The sequence below is a fragment of the Anabrus simplex genome, chromosome 1 (assembly GCF_040414725.1).
Source record: "Anabrus simplex isolate iqAnaSimp1 chromosome 1, ASM4041472v1, whole genome shotgun sequence".
NCBI classification, from domain to species: Eukaryota; Metazoa; Arthropoda; class Insecta; order Orthoptera; family Tettigoniidae; genus Anabrus; species Anabrus simplex.
The window spans coordinates 644,264,351-644,285,171 of NC_090265.1; the positions used below are offsets into that span (position 1 = coordinate 644,264,351).

Sequence of the window (20,821 nt, forward strand, 5' to 3'; positions counted from 1 at the left end):
TTGGAAATCGAACCCTGGTCTTCGGGGTTGGCAGTTAATCACACTAACCACTACATCACAGAGGCAGACCGAAACATTTTTACGTTTTTTTCTACATTGTGCCTACAAAATCAAATTCATGGTACTTATACTTCAGGAATGGACTTTCTTAGCTCCCTTCTCTTTAGAAATTAATTAACCAGTATCTCGATGACAGCGTCCGACAGTGGGGTAAGGCGGTGGAGTGTGATCCCTGAACACTGGAGTTGGAGTCCCAATAGGGCGGAGCATTTTTACTGAATAGGAAATTAATATAACTTTCAGTAATAGGGTACCAAGCAAGAAAAAGGCTCGGAGCAGCCAATAGGGAAAGCTGAGTAGGTGTCGTTGCGGAGACATGGATGGCTTCAGAAACTTAGAAGCAAATATCTGAAATATGACGGATGAGAAAATATGAACTAAGGAATTCTGAAAAACAACGTCCAGGAAATGGTTCAGAAGGAATGCGATATGAATAAGGGGATAGCGCCGATGAGGTAGGCAACCCGCAAAGCAAACACCCTACTTTTAAACAAACCGCCATGGAGTCCTCCTTGTATTTTAGACAGCTGGGGTAATGGCTCCGTTTCCCCTCTGGGGTCGGCCGACCGCTGCCTTCGACGTGTTCCCAACCATTAGCCCTCTCTTGGCCCCTACATTTATCAACAGACCAGAACTCCAAGATTTCGTTCTGGTTACGGATTGGTTGTAAGCAATGCATGCGCACTGCTGTACACTTGGACTTGGCGTTATTCATTACGAAGTAAGTTAAATCTGTATCAAACATTTATTTACACAATTATTTAATTTTTATCCTAGTTACTCGACAGTGGATATACGAGCATGATACTACAGAAGTCAGTAGCGCAGCCAGGATTGACAGATGGGGGTCGGGGTTCTAGTTACAATGAAGGTGTTGTGAGTTTGTGGTGTGCACATGCATGAGTGTCAATATAACGACACTGATACAAGTGAATTATTTTGATAATTCAGATTGCAGTATACTACAAAATCTTACATTAAAATACAGAACGAGAACAGTATGATAAAGGCCAAGAGTTTTACAGCGAATGGTGTGTTCACATTACAATCTAAAATCCAACTTTCGAGGCTTCTTAGAAAATAGATTCAAGAGATCTGTTGGTTTTACAAGTATGTCTCTGCGAATGTTGAAAAAAGCCAACACTTGTTTATTGTCAGTTTCTATTTCCTTTGGTAAAAATTCCATGGGGGGGGGGGGTTCTATATTCTCTGTGGCTCAGACGGCAGCGCGCCGACCTCTGACCGCTGGGTACCGTGGTTCAAATCCCGGCCTCTCCATGTGAGATGTGTGCTGGACAAAGCGGAGGCGGGACAAGTTTTTCTCCGGGTACTCCGGTTTTCCCTGTCATAATTCATGCTAGCAACACTCTCCAATATCATTTCATTTCATCTGGCATGCATTAATCATTGCCCCAGAGGAGTGCGACAGGCTTCGACAGCCGGCACAATTCCTGTCCTCGCCGCTAGATGGGGGCTTCATTCATTCCATTCCTCACCCGGTCGAATGACTGGAAACAGGCTGTGGGTTTTCGTTTCATGGGGGGTTCCGACCACGACAAATATGTAAATACCAAGTGGATGTATTGGAAAATGAAATGCTACTCACTAAATTGTGATTATATGAGTTACAGATTTAAGAAGGCGGTAACAGGGGAGAGATTTAGGCGCAGGGATTCTTAGGTAAATAGATAAGAAGATGGCTTATGGTGTTATTACTAAAGCCTAAAAAGGCAAGGCGGAGGAAAAAAATTAAAACGGAAAGCAGAAGTAGAAGAGAAATACAGTAAAAATTATAGCAAATGCCAGAAAACAAGTTATGGTGTGAAATAATGGGTGCTGTACTGTACGGTACTGTTCAAATATTAACACCCCTCCTTAGTGCTATTCGAGGACGATTGTGACCTCCAACGCTGTTCCGCAAATATCCCGCAGAATGGCAGCTTGACGTCTTTCTCACCTTCTACCTAAGGAACAACCACAAGTTTACAGGAATGATGACGAAAATGGCATTACGTTACTTCCTTGCTGGCAAGCAGCCAGACGTTGCCATAGACGGTAGGTTTGTTGTCGGCCACCCAACGCAGAGCGTTAAACCCGCAAAAAATACTAATTTTTTTCATCATTTGAAGAGTAAGCGAAATAATTATTATGTACATAACAAAACTTGTTTAAAATGAAGGGACGTATAGAGTCCACGGATTTTACAGAAAATCAATAGTATACGGGGTAAAAGAAAATGGAAGAAAACTGTTCTGGTTTTCCTATAAGAGCCCATTTTTTCAATGATTTTTAAATCATATGCATATTTAAACCTTCTCCTGGATGATTATACTCTAAATATGAAGTTTGGTCGAGATCTATCCATACGTTCTGCCTTGATGGCTCAACAAACGGACAAACAAACAAACAAACAAACAGGCACGAAAGCTAAACACCACTGACACGGTCGTGAGTTGACCTAAAACTGTTAAATATCTGAATAATTGGCAAAACAAACGAAATTACAGACAGCGGCCCCCCAACAACGTTATTTATACAGTGATGAGTGTAACGACTAGATGCCCGTCCACCTCATCAGAGGAGTTAATGAAATGATTTTTTTTTTTTTTTTTTTTTTTTTTTTTTTTTTTTTTTTTTTTTTTTTTTGCTAGTTACTTTACGTCGCACCGATACAGATACGTCTTATGGCGACGATGGGACAGGGAAGGGCTAGGAGTGGGAAGGAAGCGGCCGTAGCCTTAATTAAGGTACAGACCCAGCATTTGCCTGGTGTGAAAATGGGAAACCACGGAAAACCATTTTCAGGGCTGCCGACAGTGGGGTTCGAACCTACTATCTCCCGAATACTGGACACTGGCCGCACTTAAGCGACTACAGCTATCGAGCTCGGTAATGAAATGAATGACGTTATATATGATAGTAGGAAGGAAGAGGGTGAACCTGATGCTGGCACATAGCCTACTCCTGTCGAATAGCACCAAGGGGTCTGCTCAAGGCTTTATGTCTCCATCCGACGGGCGAATCACCATCAACAGCGTCATATGCCCTCGCTCCATACGAGCAATGCGGAGAAGTTTGTAATTAAATTCAGACTTTTTGTAGGCAATGTAGTAATTAGACATTGTATATCCTGCCGGCCAACATTCTGATGGTGAAAATGTTTCCGACCAACGGCACTTGAAACGGCTAACCATGGTGTCAGACCATATAGACTGAACGCCTTAACGATTTTGGCCACCAGGCGGGCTCGCATAATAATAATAATAAAAAAACAAAGACAAAGACACCTCCGTAAAGGCCATGAAGGCCCTTGGAGGAGTGGAAGGTAAAGGCTTCCACCATTGTTAACCATGGCACGTGATGGGGTAGAGTGGTTAGCTCTACGCCCGGCCGCCTTTTCCCCCAGGAATTAACCTGATACTCATTTTTGGTGTAGGCTGAGTGAACCTCAGGGTCATATGCACCTTCGGGAGTGGAAATCTCGTTTCTTAAATTTTACGACTTCCTGACGGGGATTCGAACCCACGTCCTTCCGGGCGAACCGAGCACGCCTTTACCGCCTCGGCCAGGCAGCCCCACGCATAATAATAATAATAATAATAATAATAATAATAATAATAATAATAATAATAATAATAATAATAATAATAAAACATATGCGTGGTAGTTCGAAATGTTTGACTTTCCTAGACAGCCATATAGAAATAGAATTTATGAATCTATGCTGAAATTCTATCCTGGAATTATAAGAATGATAGTACAATACATTTCTTGTAAGTGGTTACTTATGCTGTAAAACATACTAGTAGACCCGTCCTGCTCCGCAGTATTCCTTATAAATAGGTCCGATGACGCGTCTTGATATGTCTGTCGCGGACATGTTGTTTTGCCCGCCTTTTTCGATAGTTTTGTGAACATTTAATACCGGTAATGTAGTTTATACCACACTTCTTTCCACACAATATTCTTTCTCTCTGTATCATTCGCTCGTATCTGGGTCTTAACATTTTCAAACGATGTTAGTCGAGATAGTGCAACATACAATTGGCCGTGTCTGAATACTGGTTCAGATAAGTTGACTGCCGACTTTTTCAAGTGTTTGTCCGTGCGCTTTATTAATGGTTATAAAGAAAGCTAGTCGACTGTTTGTCTTAGCAGCATGTACGTTATTAGGAACGTTCTGCCACCTGTTGAGTTTATTCAGAACCTAAGGAAGGTCAGAGAATCAAAGAGTATCTAGCAGACAGTAGTATTCTTCCATGATCAGAGGAAGTGTGCACTCTCTGGCTTGACAGATAGTAATCAAATATGGCTGCATGCAATCAAATTACTAAGGATGAAAATCACATTTATCAGAATATTAATGAAAGTGTTAGTCGCTTAGCAACCTGCGGGTTAGGGTAAGCCTTCGCCTGCAATTATTGGAGCGATCATTTAATGATTTGATTTTATGATTACTCAAAGTTGGCTGAACTTAGAGAACTATCAATATCTCATGATTCACTGACAGGTAATTCCGGAGAGAATAAAACAAAAATGAAGCAGATCGGTCCAGTAGGACGGAATGACGGATTTGCCAAAGCTGTGTTTAGTAAATCTTTTAATATATAGATAACTTGATTCCATTGATATAATTACTAATGAATTTATTTTTTGGCCTTGCAGTAAATGTAGTGACCCGGACGATGACACGGGGGACGACAGCAGGTCGATTCGCACCAACGAGGACAGCAAGAAGTAAGTATGTTCAGATTTATGAGATAATACATTATCTGTGTTCTTGTTCAGGAGAGACTTTTAGAAGAATCTCTCTCTTGCAATGCACCTTTTCAGATTAATATTACTGAATGGAATCCCCACCTGTTGCAATTGCTTACTGGAGGCAGTATTTCATCATCCGTCTCTTGGTTCAGGCCAGAGCAAAGTGTAGATTTCCACTGACGATCATGTCTCAGTTACGGCCATGACTGTATGGAAGCTGTTGAGGACAGTGATGATAAATTGTTTTCGGTGCACGACTAGTGCGTCTGAGTGTTATAAAAAGTGTCATTCATAAGGTCATTTGTGATGCAACAACACGTTCTGGTCCAGTGAGGAGAGCATTAGCAAACTACTTCACTATTTATCTTGCCTATAGTTGGGCCCACGAGAGTTGGAGTCTGACATTTGAGCGGCGAAAGCAGTAACTACGAAGTACGCTGCATTGTCATAGTTACCTCCATCTGCGGCATATCACCCTTTCATACCGGCTGAGTGTTTAATGAAACACGTAGGCCTAATGCAATTCAGTAAACTTTGACCCGTTTCTAAGATTTTGCTAATAATTCCAGCATTTAAGACAAAAACGTAATTGCCGATAAATATTAGATTTCGTAATCTCTAACAAAATCATCTGGCAATAACCTCAACAAATGCGCAGGTTAAATATAAAACAGAAGTGTACAACTAGCCAGTGATTAACTGACAACGAAAATAATATTCAGAAAACAAACACATAAATACATAAAGTAGCAACAACAACTAACACAGCTAACACATTAGCACTTCAAACAAGATCACAAAAGTGACTGAGAGCAAGCCAACCCACGTGGCGATAGCGTCCTTAAATGTGGCATCGCTGTTATCGTTGCCATAGCAACAGACCATTTTCGAATAGCGTTAGTCAACTTTTTCTAACCGGTGGCTCTAAACGTCAGACTTCAACTCTCGTGGGCCTTAGTATAGTATGCCATATTTTGACACAATCAATCAATCAATCAATCAATCAATCAATCAATCAATCAATCAATCAATCAATCAATCAATCAATCAATCATCTTCATTCAGGGCTGTCGCCCAGGTGGCAGATTTCAAAGAACTTGGACATTTATCGAACATCTCCATTGATAAATTATTCCAATTTCTAATTCCTTTTCATATAAACAAACATTTGCCCTGGTTTTGTTCTCTTGAATTCCAATTTTATTTTCTCATTGTATTTTCTAAGATTAAAAGCTCCACTCACGCTTATTCGTCTACTAATGCTATTCCTCGATTCCACGCCATCTCTCTACTGACCGCTTTGAACATACTGCTTTGTCGAGCAGCTCGTCTCCTTACTCCCAAGACTTCCCAGCCCAAAGTTTGTAACATTTTCGTAGTACTCCTCTTTTGTCGGAAATTGCCTAGAACAAATCATGATGCTTTCCTTTCGATCTTTTCCAGTTCACATATCAAGAAATCCTGGTGTGGTTCCCATACATTGGAACCATACTCTAATTGGGGTCTTACCAGAGACTTGTATGCTCTCTCCTTTACATGCTTACTACAACCCCTACACATCCCCATAAGTATATGAATCTTTGTTTATAATCTCGTTAATGTGATTACCCTAATGATGATATTTCCTTATATTAATACCTAAGTACTTACCGTGATTCCCATGAGGTTCTATCACCCCGTCAACAACGTAATTAACACTGAGAGGACTTTTCCTCTCGGCAAATCTTACAACGTGACTTTTCAACCCGTTTACCGGCATACCTTTATCTGTTGCCCATTTCATAACATTGTTGAGGTATTTTTGTAGTTGCTCACAGTCCTGTAACTTATTTATTACTCTGTGCAGTATAACACCACCCACAAAAAGCTATATCTGTGATTATTTGTAAATATATAAAAATATAAAGGTTGGTTTTTATGGTTTGCCTATAACTGCAATACGTTTGGTAGTGCTGTTTGTTTTTATGTGGTTTTTAAAATAGTAATGTGCATGATATATTATTGTATTTTAAGGCAATGTCTTATTCTATCATAATCCAGCATCTATCATTTTACCAAAATAGGGCATTGGGAATTGGTTCCACTGATTATTTTAAATTCACAATCATTGTTTATCTTCATTTGTTTTAAATTATAATCAGTGGATACAGTTAAAAATTTTAATTATCACATCATGTCGTCCATCTCGTACCATTAGGGGCCGATGACCTTAGATGTTAGGCTCGTTTAAACAACAGGCATCATCATCATCATCATCATCCATCACAGTGCTATTTGGGGCTCACCCACCCTCCAGGCTGATGACTGAACAATATGTAATTCTTGATCAATAAATTTTAAGAGACATTTTGCCCAAGTTCCTGGCTATGGACGCAAAGAATATTCGAAACCATTTACTTAAAGATTCTCAAAAAATCATAGGACGCTCCCTAAATAAACAGCCATAGACATTGAGATCTGATAGCACTGCAGCAATATACCATAAGGACGATTTGAAAGTTACATAAAAAGGATAATAGAAACAACTAACACTTTTAATAAAATAGAAAACAAAGGGTTATACACGTATTCGTAAATTATCAATTGTTATAGGTGTACACAAAAGTCAGATTAATCATTGTTGATTATCTTTGATAATAAAATTATTCTTCTAGCAACAAAGCAGAAGTAGTCGTATTTTTGAAGGCCAGAAATAAGTCCATTCTACACTCTATATAATAATACGTTTACGTCCCACTAACTACTTTTACGGTTTTCGGAAATGCCGAGGTGCCGAAATTGTGTCCTGCAGGAATTATTTAACATGCCAGTACATCTATCGACACGAGGCTAACGTATTCAAATACCACCGGACTGAACCAGGATCGAACCTGCCAAGTTGGGGTCAGAAGGTCAGCGCCTCAACCGTCCGAGCTGCTCAGCCTGGCACTCCGTGTTGTACGTCAGCATATAAAATATCTCTGGTGATACATTTGGTGGTTACCCGACAAAATTAATTAAAACTCAGCCACACGTTGGCGAATAGGGATCTCTTTCTTTGCCACCTGGTAAAGTACGAAACTGGCGCACAGGACGTCGAAACAAAGTGCTTGTACAGGGTAGTTAAGGCTGCATGATTATTATTATTATTATTATTATTATTATTTAAAAAAGGGGAGATGTTCAAATAATTACAAATTAAACATTTCAGAAGGTAGTCCTGGGTATTTTAGTGTTAATGACCATTGTTTCAGGGATGTTAAAAATGCTACTTATTTGAAACAGATTTTCCTCACCATCTAGCTGTAACATTTATGTTTCTACCACTAATATTCCAGTAGTGTAGCAAGAACTTTTTTGTTGTATTTTAAAATTTGCCGTGATGGTGTCATAGACAGAACCACAGCGAGATCGAGAAGCGGAGACGTGACAAGATGAACACGTATATTACCGAACTGTCCTCGATGGTGCCCATGTGTCATGCTATGTCGCGGAAGTTGGACAAGCTGACCGTGTTACGGATGGCCGTCCAGCATCTGAAGACAATACGTGGAGCGGTGCACTCCTATACAGAAGGTCACTACAAACCTGCCTTTCTTTCCGACCAGGAACTTAAAACCCTCATACTGCAGGTAAGACTCCAAATACAATGTATTTTAAGGTAAAATTTGATCCACAAATGACAATCAATTTTTGTGTTTTCCTGAGTGATTCAAATTGTGCTACAAATTTTGATCCCTGGCCAGGTGAAGGATATTAATGTTGAAAACATTACTTAGCAGACAAAGTAGGGGTTCCCATACTACGGAAAACGTAAAATTAAGCAATTTCCTCAATTGGACCGAAAGTTGAAGGGCTAAAGGGCCCGGAAAGATTTCAAATTGTGAGTCTTGGATAGCTCAGTCAAACTTTTAAAAAGTTCGAAAACCACTTCTGGCCTACATGCAGTTTCGGAAAAACAGCCTAAAATCGCTTGTTTCTTTACTCGTTTTCTTTTTTATTTAAATCCTAGCTAAATTAACTTATTTACATAATTCTTTCTGTAATATGTCCCTTTAATCATTACCCTCAGCGCATTTTGATTTTTTGAAAAATGTTCATGCCGGATGTAGTTATATGGGCTTAAGTGAAACTCTGCATTGAGTCACATTAGCGCTCGTAGTGGTGCTTAAGCCCCATCGATGGTATCTTTACCTTGTCGTGGTGGTGGGGCTTGTGTGGTCAAAAGATCCTGAGAGCTATGCCGGCGGTAGCTTAGCTACTGGTAGGGCCTCCCTTGCCGGACAGGTCGAAGGTGATGATCCAGACTAAAAGGGATACCCTGGTCCTCCAGGTTGGGGGTTGGGCATAGGGTTGACAACTCTATCCCATTAAAAAAATAAACTGTTGAGAAGCCGCAAAGAGTAAGAACAAACCGGACGGATAAAATTGACAAACGACCTAGGCGAGGAAACGTACCATGGGAGTCCGGAGATGGAGGACCAAGGCAATCGACAGAGAGCTTTGGAAGAAGATTGTTGCGGAGACCAAGGTTCTGCAAGGACCGTGGTGTCAAGGAGTAAATAAGTAAGTAAGTGAGTGGTGCTTAAGTGAAACAATGCATTCACTCACATTAGCGCTCGTAGTCGTGCTTAAGTGAAACAATGCATTCACTCACATTAGCGCTCGTAGTGGTGCTTAAGTGAAACAATGCATTCACTCACATTAGCGCTCGTAGTGGTGCTTAAGTGAAACAATGCATTCACTCACATTACCGCTCGTAGTGATGCTTAAGTGAAACGATGCACTGACTTACATTAGCGCTCGTAGTGGTGCTTAAGTGAAACTCTGCATTGACTCACATTAGCGCTCGTAGTGGTGCTTAAGTGAAACTCTGCATTGACTTACATTACCGCTCGTAGTGGTGCTTAAGTGAAACAATGCATTCACTCACATTAGCGCTCGTAGTGGTGCTTAAGTGAAACGATGCACTGACTCACATTAGCCCTCGTAGTGGTGCTTAAGTGAAACAATGCATTCACTCACATTAGCGCTCGTAGTGGTGCTTAAGTGAAACAATGCATTCACTCACATTAGCGCTCGTAGTGGTGCTTAAGTGAAACGATGCACTGACTTACATTAGCGCTCGTAGTGGTGCTTAAGTGAAACTCTGCATTGACTCACATTAGCGCTCGTAGTGGTGCTTAAGTGAAACTCTGCATTGACTTACGTTACCGCTCGTAGTGGTGTTTAAGTGAAACAATGCATTCACTCACATTACCGCTCGTAGTGGTGCTTAAGTGAAACGATGCATTGACTCACATTAGCTCTCGTAGTGGTGCTTAAGTGAAACTCTGCATTGACTCACATTAGCGCTCGTAGTGGTGCTTAAGTTAAACAATGCATTGACTCACATTAGCGCTCATAGTGGTGCTTAAGTGAAACAATGCATTGACTCGCATTCGCGCCCGTAGTGGTGCTTAAGTGAAACGATGCATTGACTCACATTAGCGCTCGTAGTGGTGCTTAAATGAAACAATGCATTGACTCACATTAGCGCTCATAGTGGTTATTATTTCGTATGGCAAAACGAGGATACATTATAAGTACATATAAATACATATTTCTTAAATAAGTATGTGATTTACAAGTCAGCATTCAAAACTTAATGTCCAGACTTTTCAGCCAGTCCATTGCTTCTGTAGAGGCACTATGTAATTCTTTAATGGATCCATTGAATCTTCTTTTTGGGCAGTCCATAACAACGTGCTGGATGGTCTGAGGCACATTATCACAGTCGCAGAATGGGTCTTCAGATTTTCCCCACATGTGAAGCCAGAATTTACACCTTCCATGGTTTGTTCTGATTCTGTTTAGAGATGTCCATTCCCTTCTCGGTAAGTTGAAACCAGGAGGAGCTCTACAACGATGGTGGATTAAACCCAGGTGGTCAGGATTTGAAGAGGTCCATTCTTCGCGCCAGATCTCATCATCATCAAAATTTGTTTCCAGGAGCTTCTCGCCTAACTTCCATGATGGGTTTCTGGACTTTAATCTCTTCGGTTTCTGAGGGTTGCAGTCCTGATGTAAGGGCAGTTGAGGGTTACTGCGACATTTCTGCCATTCTCTTACTAGAGCCAGTTCTCTTCGTATGTGAGGGGGATGGATGTTGGATAAAACGGGTAACCATTTTAGGGGTGTCAATTTGATGGTGCCTGATATTGTCCTCATGGTATCATTCAGTTGTGTATCAACTTTTCCTTGTTCCTTGTTTTTATCTTGGCTGCAGTGTTAGAGAGATGTTGCTTATATGAAAGTGTCCGATCCATTGTGACGCCCAGATACTTTGAATATGGGTTATACTTACGTTTTTGGCCTTTGAATTCGACTTGAGGTACATAGTTGGCTTTTTGGTTGTCTAGGTGGAAGCAGCTTACTTCAGTTTTGTACAAGTTAGGTTTGAGTCGCCAAGTACTGAAATATTTTTCAGGTTATGGAGATCCTTTATGAGTGTAATTTCTGCTGTTTTGAAGTCACTCGATTGGGCAACCAGAGCTATGTCATCTGCATATATGAATTTCCTGGAAGTAGTTTCTGGAAGATCTGCAATGACGCACATTAGCACTTGTAGCCAAAAGTCCAGACACCCCGCTTAATGCACTTCGTGTGACTGTGAGGGAATATAAGTTCAGGCACATTGCATTGACATCATAGATGTGTTTTCTGTCAGAATGAGTCAACATAGAGTAAGTTCCAACAGGGCATGATAGTTAGGGCCTAAAAGTTTGGGAATTCCATCAGAGAGATTTCACAGGAGTTATGTGTGCCAAGGTCCACTGTTATTGATGACATTGTGAAGTGAAATTGTCAAGGAAACACTGAGCCCAATCATTGCTCTGGTAGGCCTAAGAAATTAACTGATAGGGATTGCCAGACTCTAAAACAGGGCCTCTCAAACGCCCAAAATCTCACGCGTGCAAACTGAGGTGCAGAGTTCCTGTGCAATCAATCAGTCAATCAATCAATCAATCAATCGATCAATACTGATCTGCATTTAGGGCAGTCGCCCAGGTGGCAGATTCCCTATCTGTTGCTTTCCTAGCCTTTTCCTAAATGATTTCAAAGAAATTGGAAATTTATTGAACATCTCCCTTGGTAAGTTATTCCAATCCCTAACTCCCCTTCCTATAAATGAATATTTGCCCCAGTTTGTCCTCTTGAATTCCAACTTTATCTTCATATTGTGATCTTTCCTACTTTTATAAACGCCATTCAAACTTATTCGTCTACTAATGTCATTCCATGCCATCTCTCCGCTGACAGCTCGGAACATACCACTTAGTCGAGCAGCTCTTCTTCTTTCTCTCAATTCTTCCCAACCCAAACTTTGCAACATTTTTGTAACGCTACTCTTTTGTCAGAAATCACCCAGAACAAATCGAGCTGCTTTTCTTTGGATTTTTTCCAGTTCTTGAATCAGGTAATCCTGGTGAGGGTCCCATACACTGGAACCATACTCTAGTTGGGGTCTTACCAGAGACTTATATGCACTCTCCTTTACATCCTTACTACAACCCCTAAACACCCTCATAACCATGTGCAGAGATCTGTACCCTTTATTTACAATCCCATTTGTGTGATTACCCCAATGAAGATCTTTCCTTATATTAACACCTAGATACTTACAATGATCCCCAAAAGGAACTTTCACCCCATTAACGCAGTAATTAAAACTGAGAGTACTTTTTCTATTTGTGAAACTCACAACCTGTCTTTTAACCCCGTTTATCAACATACCATTGCTTGCTGTCCATCTCACAACATTTTCGAGGTCACGTTGCAGTTGCTCACAATCTTGTAACTTATTTATCACTCTGTAGAGAATAACATCATCCGCAAAAAGCCTTACCTCCGATTCCACTCCTTTACTCATATCATTTATATATACACTGACTGACAGAGCAAATGCAACACCAAGAAGGAGTGGTTCGAAAGGGATGAAAGTTGGGGAAAAAACAGAGACGGCACGGACGAATAATTGATGTTTATTTCAAACCGATATGCAGGTTACACAATGCGCACGGCATCGACTCAGTAGGATGTAGGACCACCGCGAGCGGCGATGCACGCAGAAACACGTCGAGGTACAGAGTCAATAAGAGTGCGGATGGTGTCCTGAGGGATGGTTCTCCATTCTCTGTCAACCATTTGCCACAGTTGGTCGTCCGTTCGAGGCTGGGGCAGAGTTTGCAAACGGCGTCCAATGAGATCCCACACGTGTTCGATTGGTGAGAGATCCGGAGAGTACGCTGGCCACGGAAGCATCTGTACACCTCGTAGAGCCTGTTGGGAGATGCGAGCAGTGTGTGGGCGGGCATTATCCTGCTGAAACAGAGCATTGGGCAGCCCCTGAAGGTACGGGAGTGCCACCGGCCGCAGCACATGCTGCACGTAGCGGTAGGCATTTAACGTGCCTTGAATACGCACTAGAGGTGACGTGGAATCATACGCAATAGCGCCCCAAACCATGATGCCGCGTTGTCTAGCAGTAGGGCGCTCCACAGTTACTGCCGGATTTGACCTTTCTCCACGCCGACGCCACACTCGTCTGCGGTGACTATCACTGACAGAACAGAAGCGTGACTCATCGGAGAACACGACGTTCCGCCATTCCCTCATCCAAGTCGCTCTAGCCCGGCACCATGCCAGGCGTGCACGTCTATGCTGTGGAGTCAATGGTAGTCTTCTGAGCGGACGCCGGGAGTGCAGGCCTCCTTCAACCAATCGACGGGAAATTGTTCTGGTCGATATTGGAACAGCCAGGGTGTCTTGCACATGCTGAAGAATGGCGGTTGACGTGGCGTGCGGGGCTGCCACCGCTTGGCGGCGGATGCGCCGATCCTCGCGTGCTGACGTCACTCGGGCTGCGCCTGGACCCCTCGCACGTGCCACATGTCCCTGCGCCAACCATCTTCGCTACAGGCGCTGCACCGTGGACACATCCCTATGGGTATCGGCTGCGATTTGACGAAGCGACCAACCTGCCCTTCTCAGCCCGATCACCATACCCCTCGTAAAATCGGTTGTCTGCTGGAAATGCCTCCGTTGATGGCGGCCTGGCATTCTTAGCTATACACGTGTCCTGTGGCACACGACAACACGTTCTACAATGACTGTCGGCTGAGAAATCACGGTACGAAGTGGGCCATTCGCCAACGCCGTGTCCCATTTATCGTTCGCTACGTGCGCAGCACAGCGGCGCATTTCACATCATGAGCATACCTCAGTGGCGTCAGTCTACCCTGCAATTGGCATAAAGTTCTGACCACTCCTTCTTGGTGTTGCATTTGCTCTGTCAGTCAGTGTATAAGAAAACATAAAAGTCCGATAATACTGCCTTGAGGAATTCCCCTCTTAATTATTACAGGGTCAGATAAAGCTTCACCTACTCTAATTCTCTGAGATCTATTTTCTAGAAATATAGCAACCCATTCAGTCACTCTTTTGTCTAGTCCAATTGCACTCAATTTTGCCAGTAGTCTCCCATGATCCACCCTATCAAATGCTTTAGACAGGTCAATCGCGATACAGTCCATTTGACCTCCAGAATCCAAGATATCTGCTATATCTTGCTGGAATCCTACAAGTTGAGCTTCAGTGGAATAACCTTTCCTAAAACCGAATTGCCTTCTATCGAACCAGTTATTAATTTCACAAACATGTCTAATATAATCAGAAAGAATGCCTTCCCAAAGCTTACATACAATGCATGTCAAACTTACTGGCCTGTAATTTTCAGCTTTATGTCTATCACCCTTTCCTTTATACACAGGGGCTACTATAGCAACTCTCCATTCATCTGGTATAGCTCCTCCGACCAAACAATAATCAAATAAGTACTTCAGATATGGTACTATATCCCAACCCATTGTCTTTAGTATATCCCCAGAAATCTGATCAATTCCAGCCGCTTTTCTAGTTTTCAACTTTTGTATCTTATTGTAAATGTCATTGTTATCATATGTAAATTTTATTACTTCTTTGGCCTTAGTCTCCTCCTCTATCTCGACATTATCCTTGTAACCAACAATCTTTACATACTGCTGACTGAATACTTCTGCCTTTTGAAGATCCTCACATACATACTCCCCTTGTTCATTAATTATTCCTGGAATGTCCTTCTTGGAACCTGTTTCTACCTTAAAATACCTATACATACCCTTCCATTTTTCACTAAAATTTGTATGACTGCCAATTATGCTTGCCATCATGTTATCCTTAGCTGCCTTCTTTGCTAGATTCAATTTTCTAGTAAGTTCCTTCAATTTGTCCTTACTTCCACAGCCATTTCTAACTCTATTTCTTTCCAGTCTGCACCTCCTTCTTAGTCTCTTTATTTCTCTATTATAATAAGGTGGGTCTTTACCATTCCTTACCACAGTGCACAGTGCATCGAACCACTCGACTCGGACCAACGCTTCATCTCTGGGCTACTCGGCTAAGCTCAGCTCAACTCGGCTCGGATTTGGAGCGCTACGGACCAAGTGAGGGAGAGGGAGACAGGCGGAGTGAGCGAGACAGGCGTGGGGAAAGAGAAAGACAGCGCTATTGCTCCAAATAGAGGAGTGGGGGTCTGCACTCTGGTCAACCAAGCGAAGTCATCTTTTGCACCATGCGCAGTGCAATGCACTGGTGCATGCACCCTGAGAGGCCCTGCTCTAAAGCATACTGTATGAACCATTTGTCAAACATCCTTATCAATTATTGCAGAAGATTTACGTTGCACATCAGGAATGGAGGTCGGTGACAAAACGATCCATCAAGAAATGACAGGACACTGTTTCGAGGACGTACTGCTGCCCACTGATCACACGGACAAAACGTGCAATGCATGCACACGGACAGAAGATGGACACTACTTGAGTTACAGTGTCATCCTTCTCCATGATAACACCAGGCTGCATGCAGCAGAGTCTGTACAGGGGCAGCTTCAGAGCTGATGGTGAGAAGTACTGGATCACTCGCCATACTTATCGGACCTCTCTCCATGCTGTTTTGACCTCACCCCAAAGTGAAAGAACCATAGTGTGTGCGACAGTTTGCAACACAAAAGGATGTTGCCAACACTGTGAAACATGAGACTGCAAAATTCACACATGGTGAGGCGACTGATATGCGACGTCTCTGGGATTGTTGGCAACATGTTGTGGACAATCTAGAGGACTACTCTGAGGGCTTGAGAATGAACATCATGTAGAACAAGGACTTCATGGCTGACAGTTTCCTCCTGGTGAACCTACTTGCCATTAACCATACATTCCACAGCACTGAACAGTCCCCACTCCCATCTGTATAGATCCATTTTATCTCGTAGATCCTACATTCATGCATTCATGACTTATGCAGCCCTCATATGATTTGATTTGCTCTTGTGTTGGTCCTTTCCATTAATTAAGAATATAATAATAATACAGTGAATTTTTCTCACCAGTTGGCCGGCAGGTGCGCCCAGCTTATCTGCCACCCGTTGACTCATCTCTCCCCGCTCCACGGCATAGCAACAAGAACAACACTTCGCTCAGCTTCTCCGTGTAATGACATGAGATAACAATTAAAATGAAGAAAATTAGTAATTAAGAATTAAGAAAATAAGCTCTTACCTTATGACAGGAGATGTTGGAAATGTTCTCTTCCTGCATCCACACATTTCTGGCATCATTTTAGGAACTCCGCTTCACACACATTAGTTTGTCTTCCGTAATTGAGGCTATTTTTCTGTCCTGATATGCTTCCTAGCTCTCCATGCTGAGCTCTTCGAAGCCCCAGTTTCTCGTCCAAGTTGCTGTAAGGTACGATCTAAGGAACCATAACTGATTTAATGAGCCATTCGCGGTTTCACCTTAATTTGGCTTGCACTGAGACATGCATGGCTTAATCTTTGAGACAAGCATATGACTACTGGCAGGATCAACCAGGGAGCTGGCTGGCTCGAGAGCCGAAACCGAGCGTCGTAGCCCGCCGCCGACGAGTGCGGCCTGCGGGACACAGACTTGCTTTGCTCCGTTGGCCGACCGAGTGGCCGCCAACTAAAATTTCATAGGCCGCCGAGCACGGGCTCTCACCCGGCCGGACGGGCCTTCACTAGGGATCGGGTCCCTTCACCATCCATCGTCACATCTCCACTTCGACCGCTGCCGAGGTCGGCAGGACCGTACGAGAGGCGTACGATGCTACATTAATTTTTCTGCAATTTTGTTTACTTTCTCTTCACTAAGCACACATTTTTTTACCCTTCGCTTCTTATCGAGTAAAGAACCTGTTTCTCTCAAATTGTTTATGAGTTTCTGCACAATCTCTCCATGTGGAGGGCATACACCTGGAAATTATGTTACAAATCACCCAACGACTTCCCTGCAAGACTCTGTATTCACATAATTATCTTACATAAATACCCTTTCCATTATGAGAATTATATGCTGAAGTAACACTTCACAACTCAAAAACAGTAGCAACAGATCAACACTTACTACATGTTCTAAGTACGGACCTGAACTGCATTACTGTGCTGTGTTGTGCTGTGTAACGGAAAGTGATGAGTCAACAGGAGGCAGATGAACTGGGCACGGCTGCCGGCCAACCAATGAGAGAAACTCACTGTAATAGAAACAGCGTGTGGCCTCCAAAGAAGCCTCGTTCAGGTCTTTCGAGTTGATGCCGTAAAGGCAACCAGCGTGTCTATGAGGAGTGGACCTACCTATGGTGAAGACGGTACACACACCCAGCCCCCGAGCCATTGGATTAAACCAGCAAAGGTTAAAATCCCTGACCCAGCCGAGAATCAAACCTGGGACTGTCTGAACCAAAGGCTAGCATGCTATCCATTTAGCCATGTAGCTAAACATGAAGAATATATGCGTTGCTAATTCAAGTTGCTTACCACATGCTTTATATAGATTTACCAAACCAAACCAAAACCAAACCCCATGGCACTACAGCCCTTGAAGGGCCTTGGCCTACCAAGCGACCGCTGCTCAGCCTGAAGGCCTGCAGATTACGAGGTGTCGTGTGGTGAGCACGACGAATCCTCTCGGCCGTTATTCTTGGTTTTCTAGACCGGGGCCGCCATCTCACCGTCAGATAGCTCCTCAATTCTAATCACGTAGGCTGAGTGGACCTTGAACCAGCCCTCAGGTCCATGTAAAAATCCCTGACCTGGCCGGGAATCGAACCTGGAGCTTCTGAGCGAGAGGCAGGCACGCTACCCCTACACCACGGGGCCAGCATATAGATTTACACTCTTAGTAAATGTGAACCACAAACAATGAACTTAGGTCTGAAGAACCATAAAGAATTCTACACCATAATTTGTTACTGTTCTTGATACATAGAGCAGTACTGAGTTTTGAAGAGCTGCACTAGTATGGAGAGAAGGCAAAATAAATATACACTGACTGACAGAGCAAATGCAACACCAAGAAGGAGTGGTTCGAAAGGGATGAAATTTGGGGAAAAAACAGAAACGGCACGGACGAATAATTGATGTTTATTTCAAACCGATATGCAGGTTACACAATGCGCACGGCATCGACTCAGTAGGATGTAGGACCACCGCGAGCGGCGATGCACGCAGAAACACGTCGAGGTACAGAGTCAAAAAGAGTGCGGATGGTGTCCTGAGGGATGGTTCTCCATTCTCTGTCAACCATTTGCCACAGTTGGTCGTCCGTACGAGGCTGGGGCAGAGTTTGCAAACGGCGTCCAATGAGATCCCACACGTGTTCGTTTGGTGAGAGATCCGGAGAGTACACTGGCCACGGAAGCATCTGTACACCTCGTAGAGCCTGTTGGGAGATGCGAGCAGTGTGTGGGCGGGCATTATCCTGCTGAAACAGAGCATTGGGCAGCCCCTGAAGGTACGGGAGTGCACGTAGCGGAAGGCATTTAACGTGCCTTGAATACGCACTAGAGGTGACGTGGAATCATACGCAATAGCGCCCCAAACCATGATGCCGCGTTGTCTAGCGGTAGGGCGCTCCACAGTTACTGCCGGATTTGACCTTTCTCCACGCCGACGCCACACTCGTCTGCGGTGACTATCACTGACAGAACAGAAGCGTGACTCATCGGAGAACACGACGTTCCGCCATTCCCTCATCCAAGTCGCTCTAGCCCGGCACCATGCCAGGCGTGCACGTCTATGCTGTGGAGTCAATGGTAGTCTTCTGAGCGGACGCCGAGAGTGCAGGCCTCCTTCAACCAATCGACGGGAAATTGTTCTGGTCGATATTGAAACAGCCAGGGTGTCTTGCACATGCTGAAGAATGGCGGTTGACGTGGCGTGCGGGGCTGCCACCGCTTGGCGGCGGATGCGCCGATCCTCGCGTGCTGACGTCACTCGGGCTGCGCCTGGACCCCTCGCACGTGCCACATGTCCCTGCGCCAACCATCTTCGCCACAGGTGCTGCACCGTGGACACATCCCTATGGGTATCGGCTGCGATTTGACGAAGCGACCAACCTGCCCTTCTCAGCCCGATCACCATACCCCTCGTAAAGTCGTCTGTCTGCTGGAAATGCCTCCGTTGACGGCGGCCTGGCATTCTTAGCTATACACGTGTCCTATGGCACACGACAACACGTTCTACAATGACTGTCGGCTGAGAAATCACGGTACGAAGTGGGCCATTCGCCAATGCCGTGTCCCATTTATCGTTCGCTACGTGCGCAGCACAGCGGCGCATTTCACATCATGAGCATACCTCAGTGACGTCACTCTACCCTGCAATTGGCATAAAGTTCTGACCACTCCTTCTTGGTGTTGCATTTGCTCTGTCAGTCAGTGTACATGAATCAACCACAGAAGATTTCAATATTATTGCGGTCTAGTAGACCACTCATTATGAGTTGAGGGTTAATGAAAATAAGTGCACCCCATAACTTTTATGAATAAAATGAAGTATAAATTATATTTCTAACTTCCCTTTCATAACCCTTCTCCAGGAACAAAGAATGTGGAATATAATTAGAAGGACAATTAGGAGGATTCAGTAAGTTGTGTTATGGTATTTTATTAGAGATGTGAAATGATGTTTGTTTCAGGCAGCTGAGGGCTTCCTCTTCGTTGTAGGCTGTGATCGAGGCAGGATACTGTACGTTTCTGAATCTGTATCCCAGATCCTCAATTATTCACAGGTAAGATATACAAAGGGACTGTTTGTTCTGTAAATGTTGTGTCTAATCAGGGGCGAAGCGTCAGGGGAGACAGGGTAGACAGCGTGTACCCTTAACATTTTGTGAAAGAAATATTGTCTAGTTAATTCAATTACTTTTTACAACATTAATTATTTCCAGATTCGTGACATTAGTGTATTCCCCACTTTACTTATTTTCGTCTCACTTCGGCAATGCTAAGGCTCGCGTCAGTTACACGAAGCACGTAGGCGAAAGTAGACGCTGTCCATTCTGTGTATGTTCCCTTTGATTTTCAAAGCTTTCAGATAGAGCAACACTAACGCTATCTGTAGGTGCTGACTGTGGAGCTATGACTTTCCTATAGCGAGATGTCTCCGCCCAGTAGACAGACTTACCAGCGTCTCTTCTTGCTCTCATTGGCTAGTATTTGGATCTCTCTTATGAAGGTGCTCTTATTGGCTACCATCTTAGACATGCTTTTAATGTTATTAATTTGAGTTTACTGTATTATAAGACACATCTAAAAATAAATTAATAATATTTAAATACGAAGTATAGTAAACTTACACCTAATAAATGAATGACAGCATCAAAACCCTTCAAGTACATCCATTTTCTTGCCCGCCAATATTAGTTGCGGTATTATAACCCCAACAACTATTGGCTTCCAGTCTTAATAAGGTACTCCAGAGTATGCATACGGAAAAAACTGCTTAACTTGATGCTGTATATTCCGTTAAAGTCAGTTTCTAGTGAACGCGCTATGAGTGCATTCAAATGAATTAAAAGTATTTAAGGAATTGGATGACCAACCAGAGACCGTCTAACTTTGGAACTCTAGCTATAGAGAA

General features: G+C 43.2%; 1 protein-coding gene across 3 annotated transcripts in view; it reads left to right on the plus strand.

The window, feature by feature from the left end:
• The window catches only part of cyc (basic helix-loop-helix ARNT-like protein cyc), an 816,156-nt gene that overhangs the window by 727,904 nt on the left and 67,431 nt on the right, over window positions 1–20,821 (plus strand). For all 3 annotated transcript variants that reach the window (XM_067135751.2, XM_067135753.2, XM_067135752.2), the window contains 3 exons: window positions 4,726–4,797; window positions 8,195–8,432; window positions 19,878–19,970. In XM_067135751.2, coding sequence (XP_066991852.1) covers window positions 4,726–4,797; window positions 8,195–8,432; window positions 19,878–19,970 — 403 coding nt within the window. The remainder of the gene's footprint in view (window positions 1–4,725; window positions 4,798–8,194; window positions 8,433–19,877; window positions 19,971–20,821) is intronic.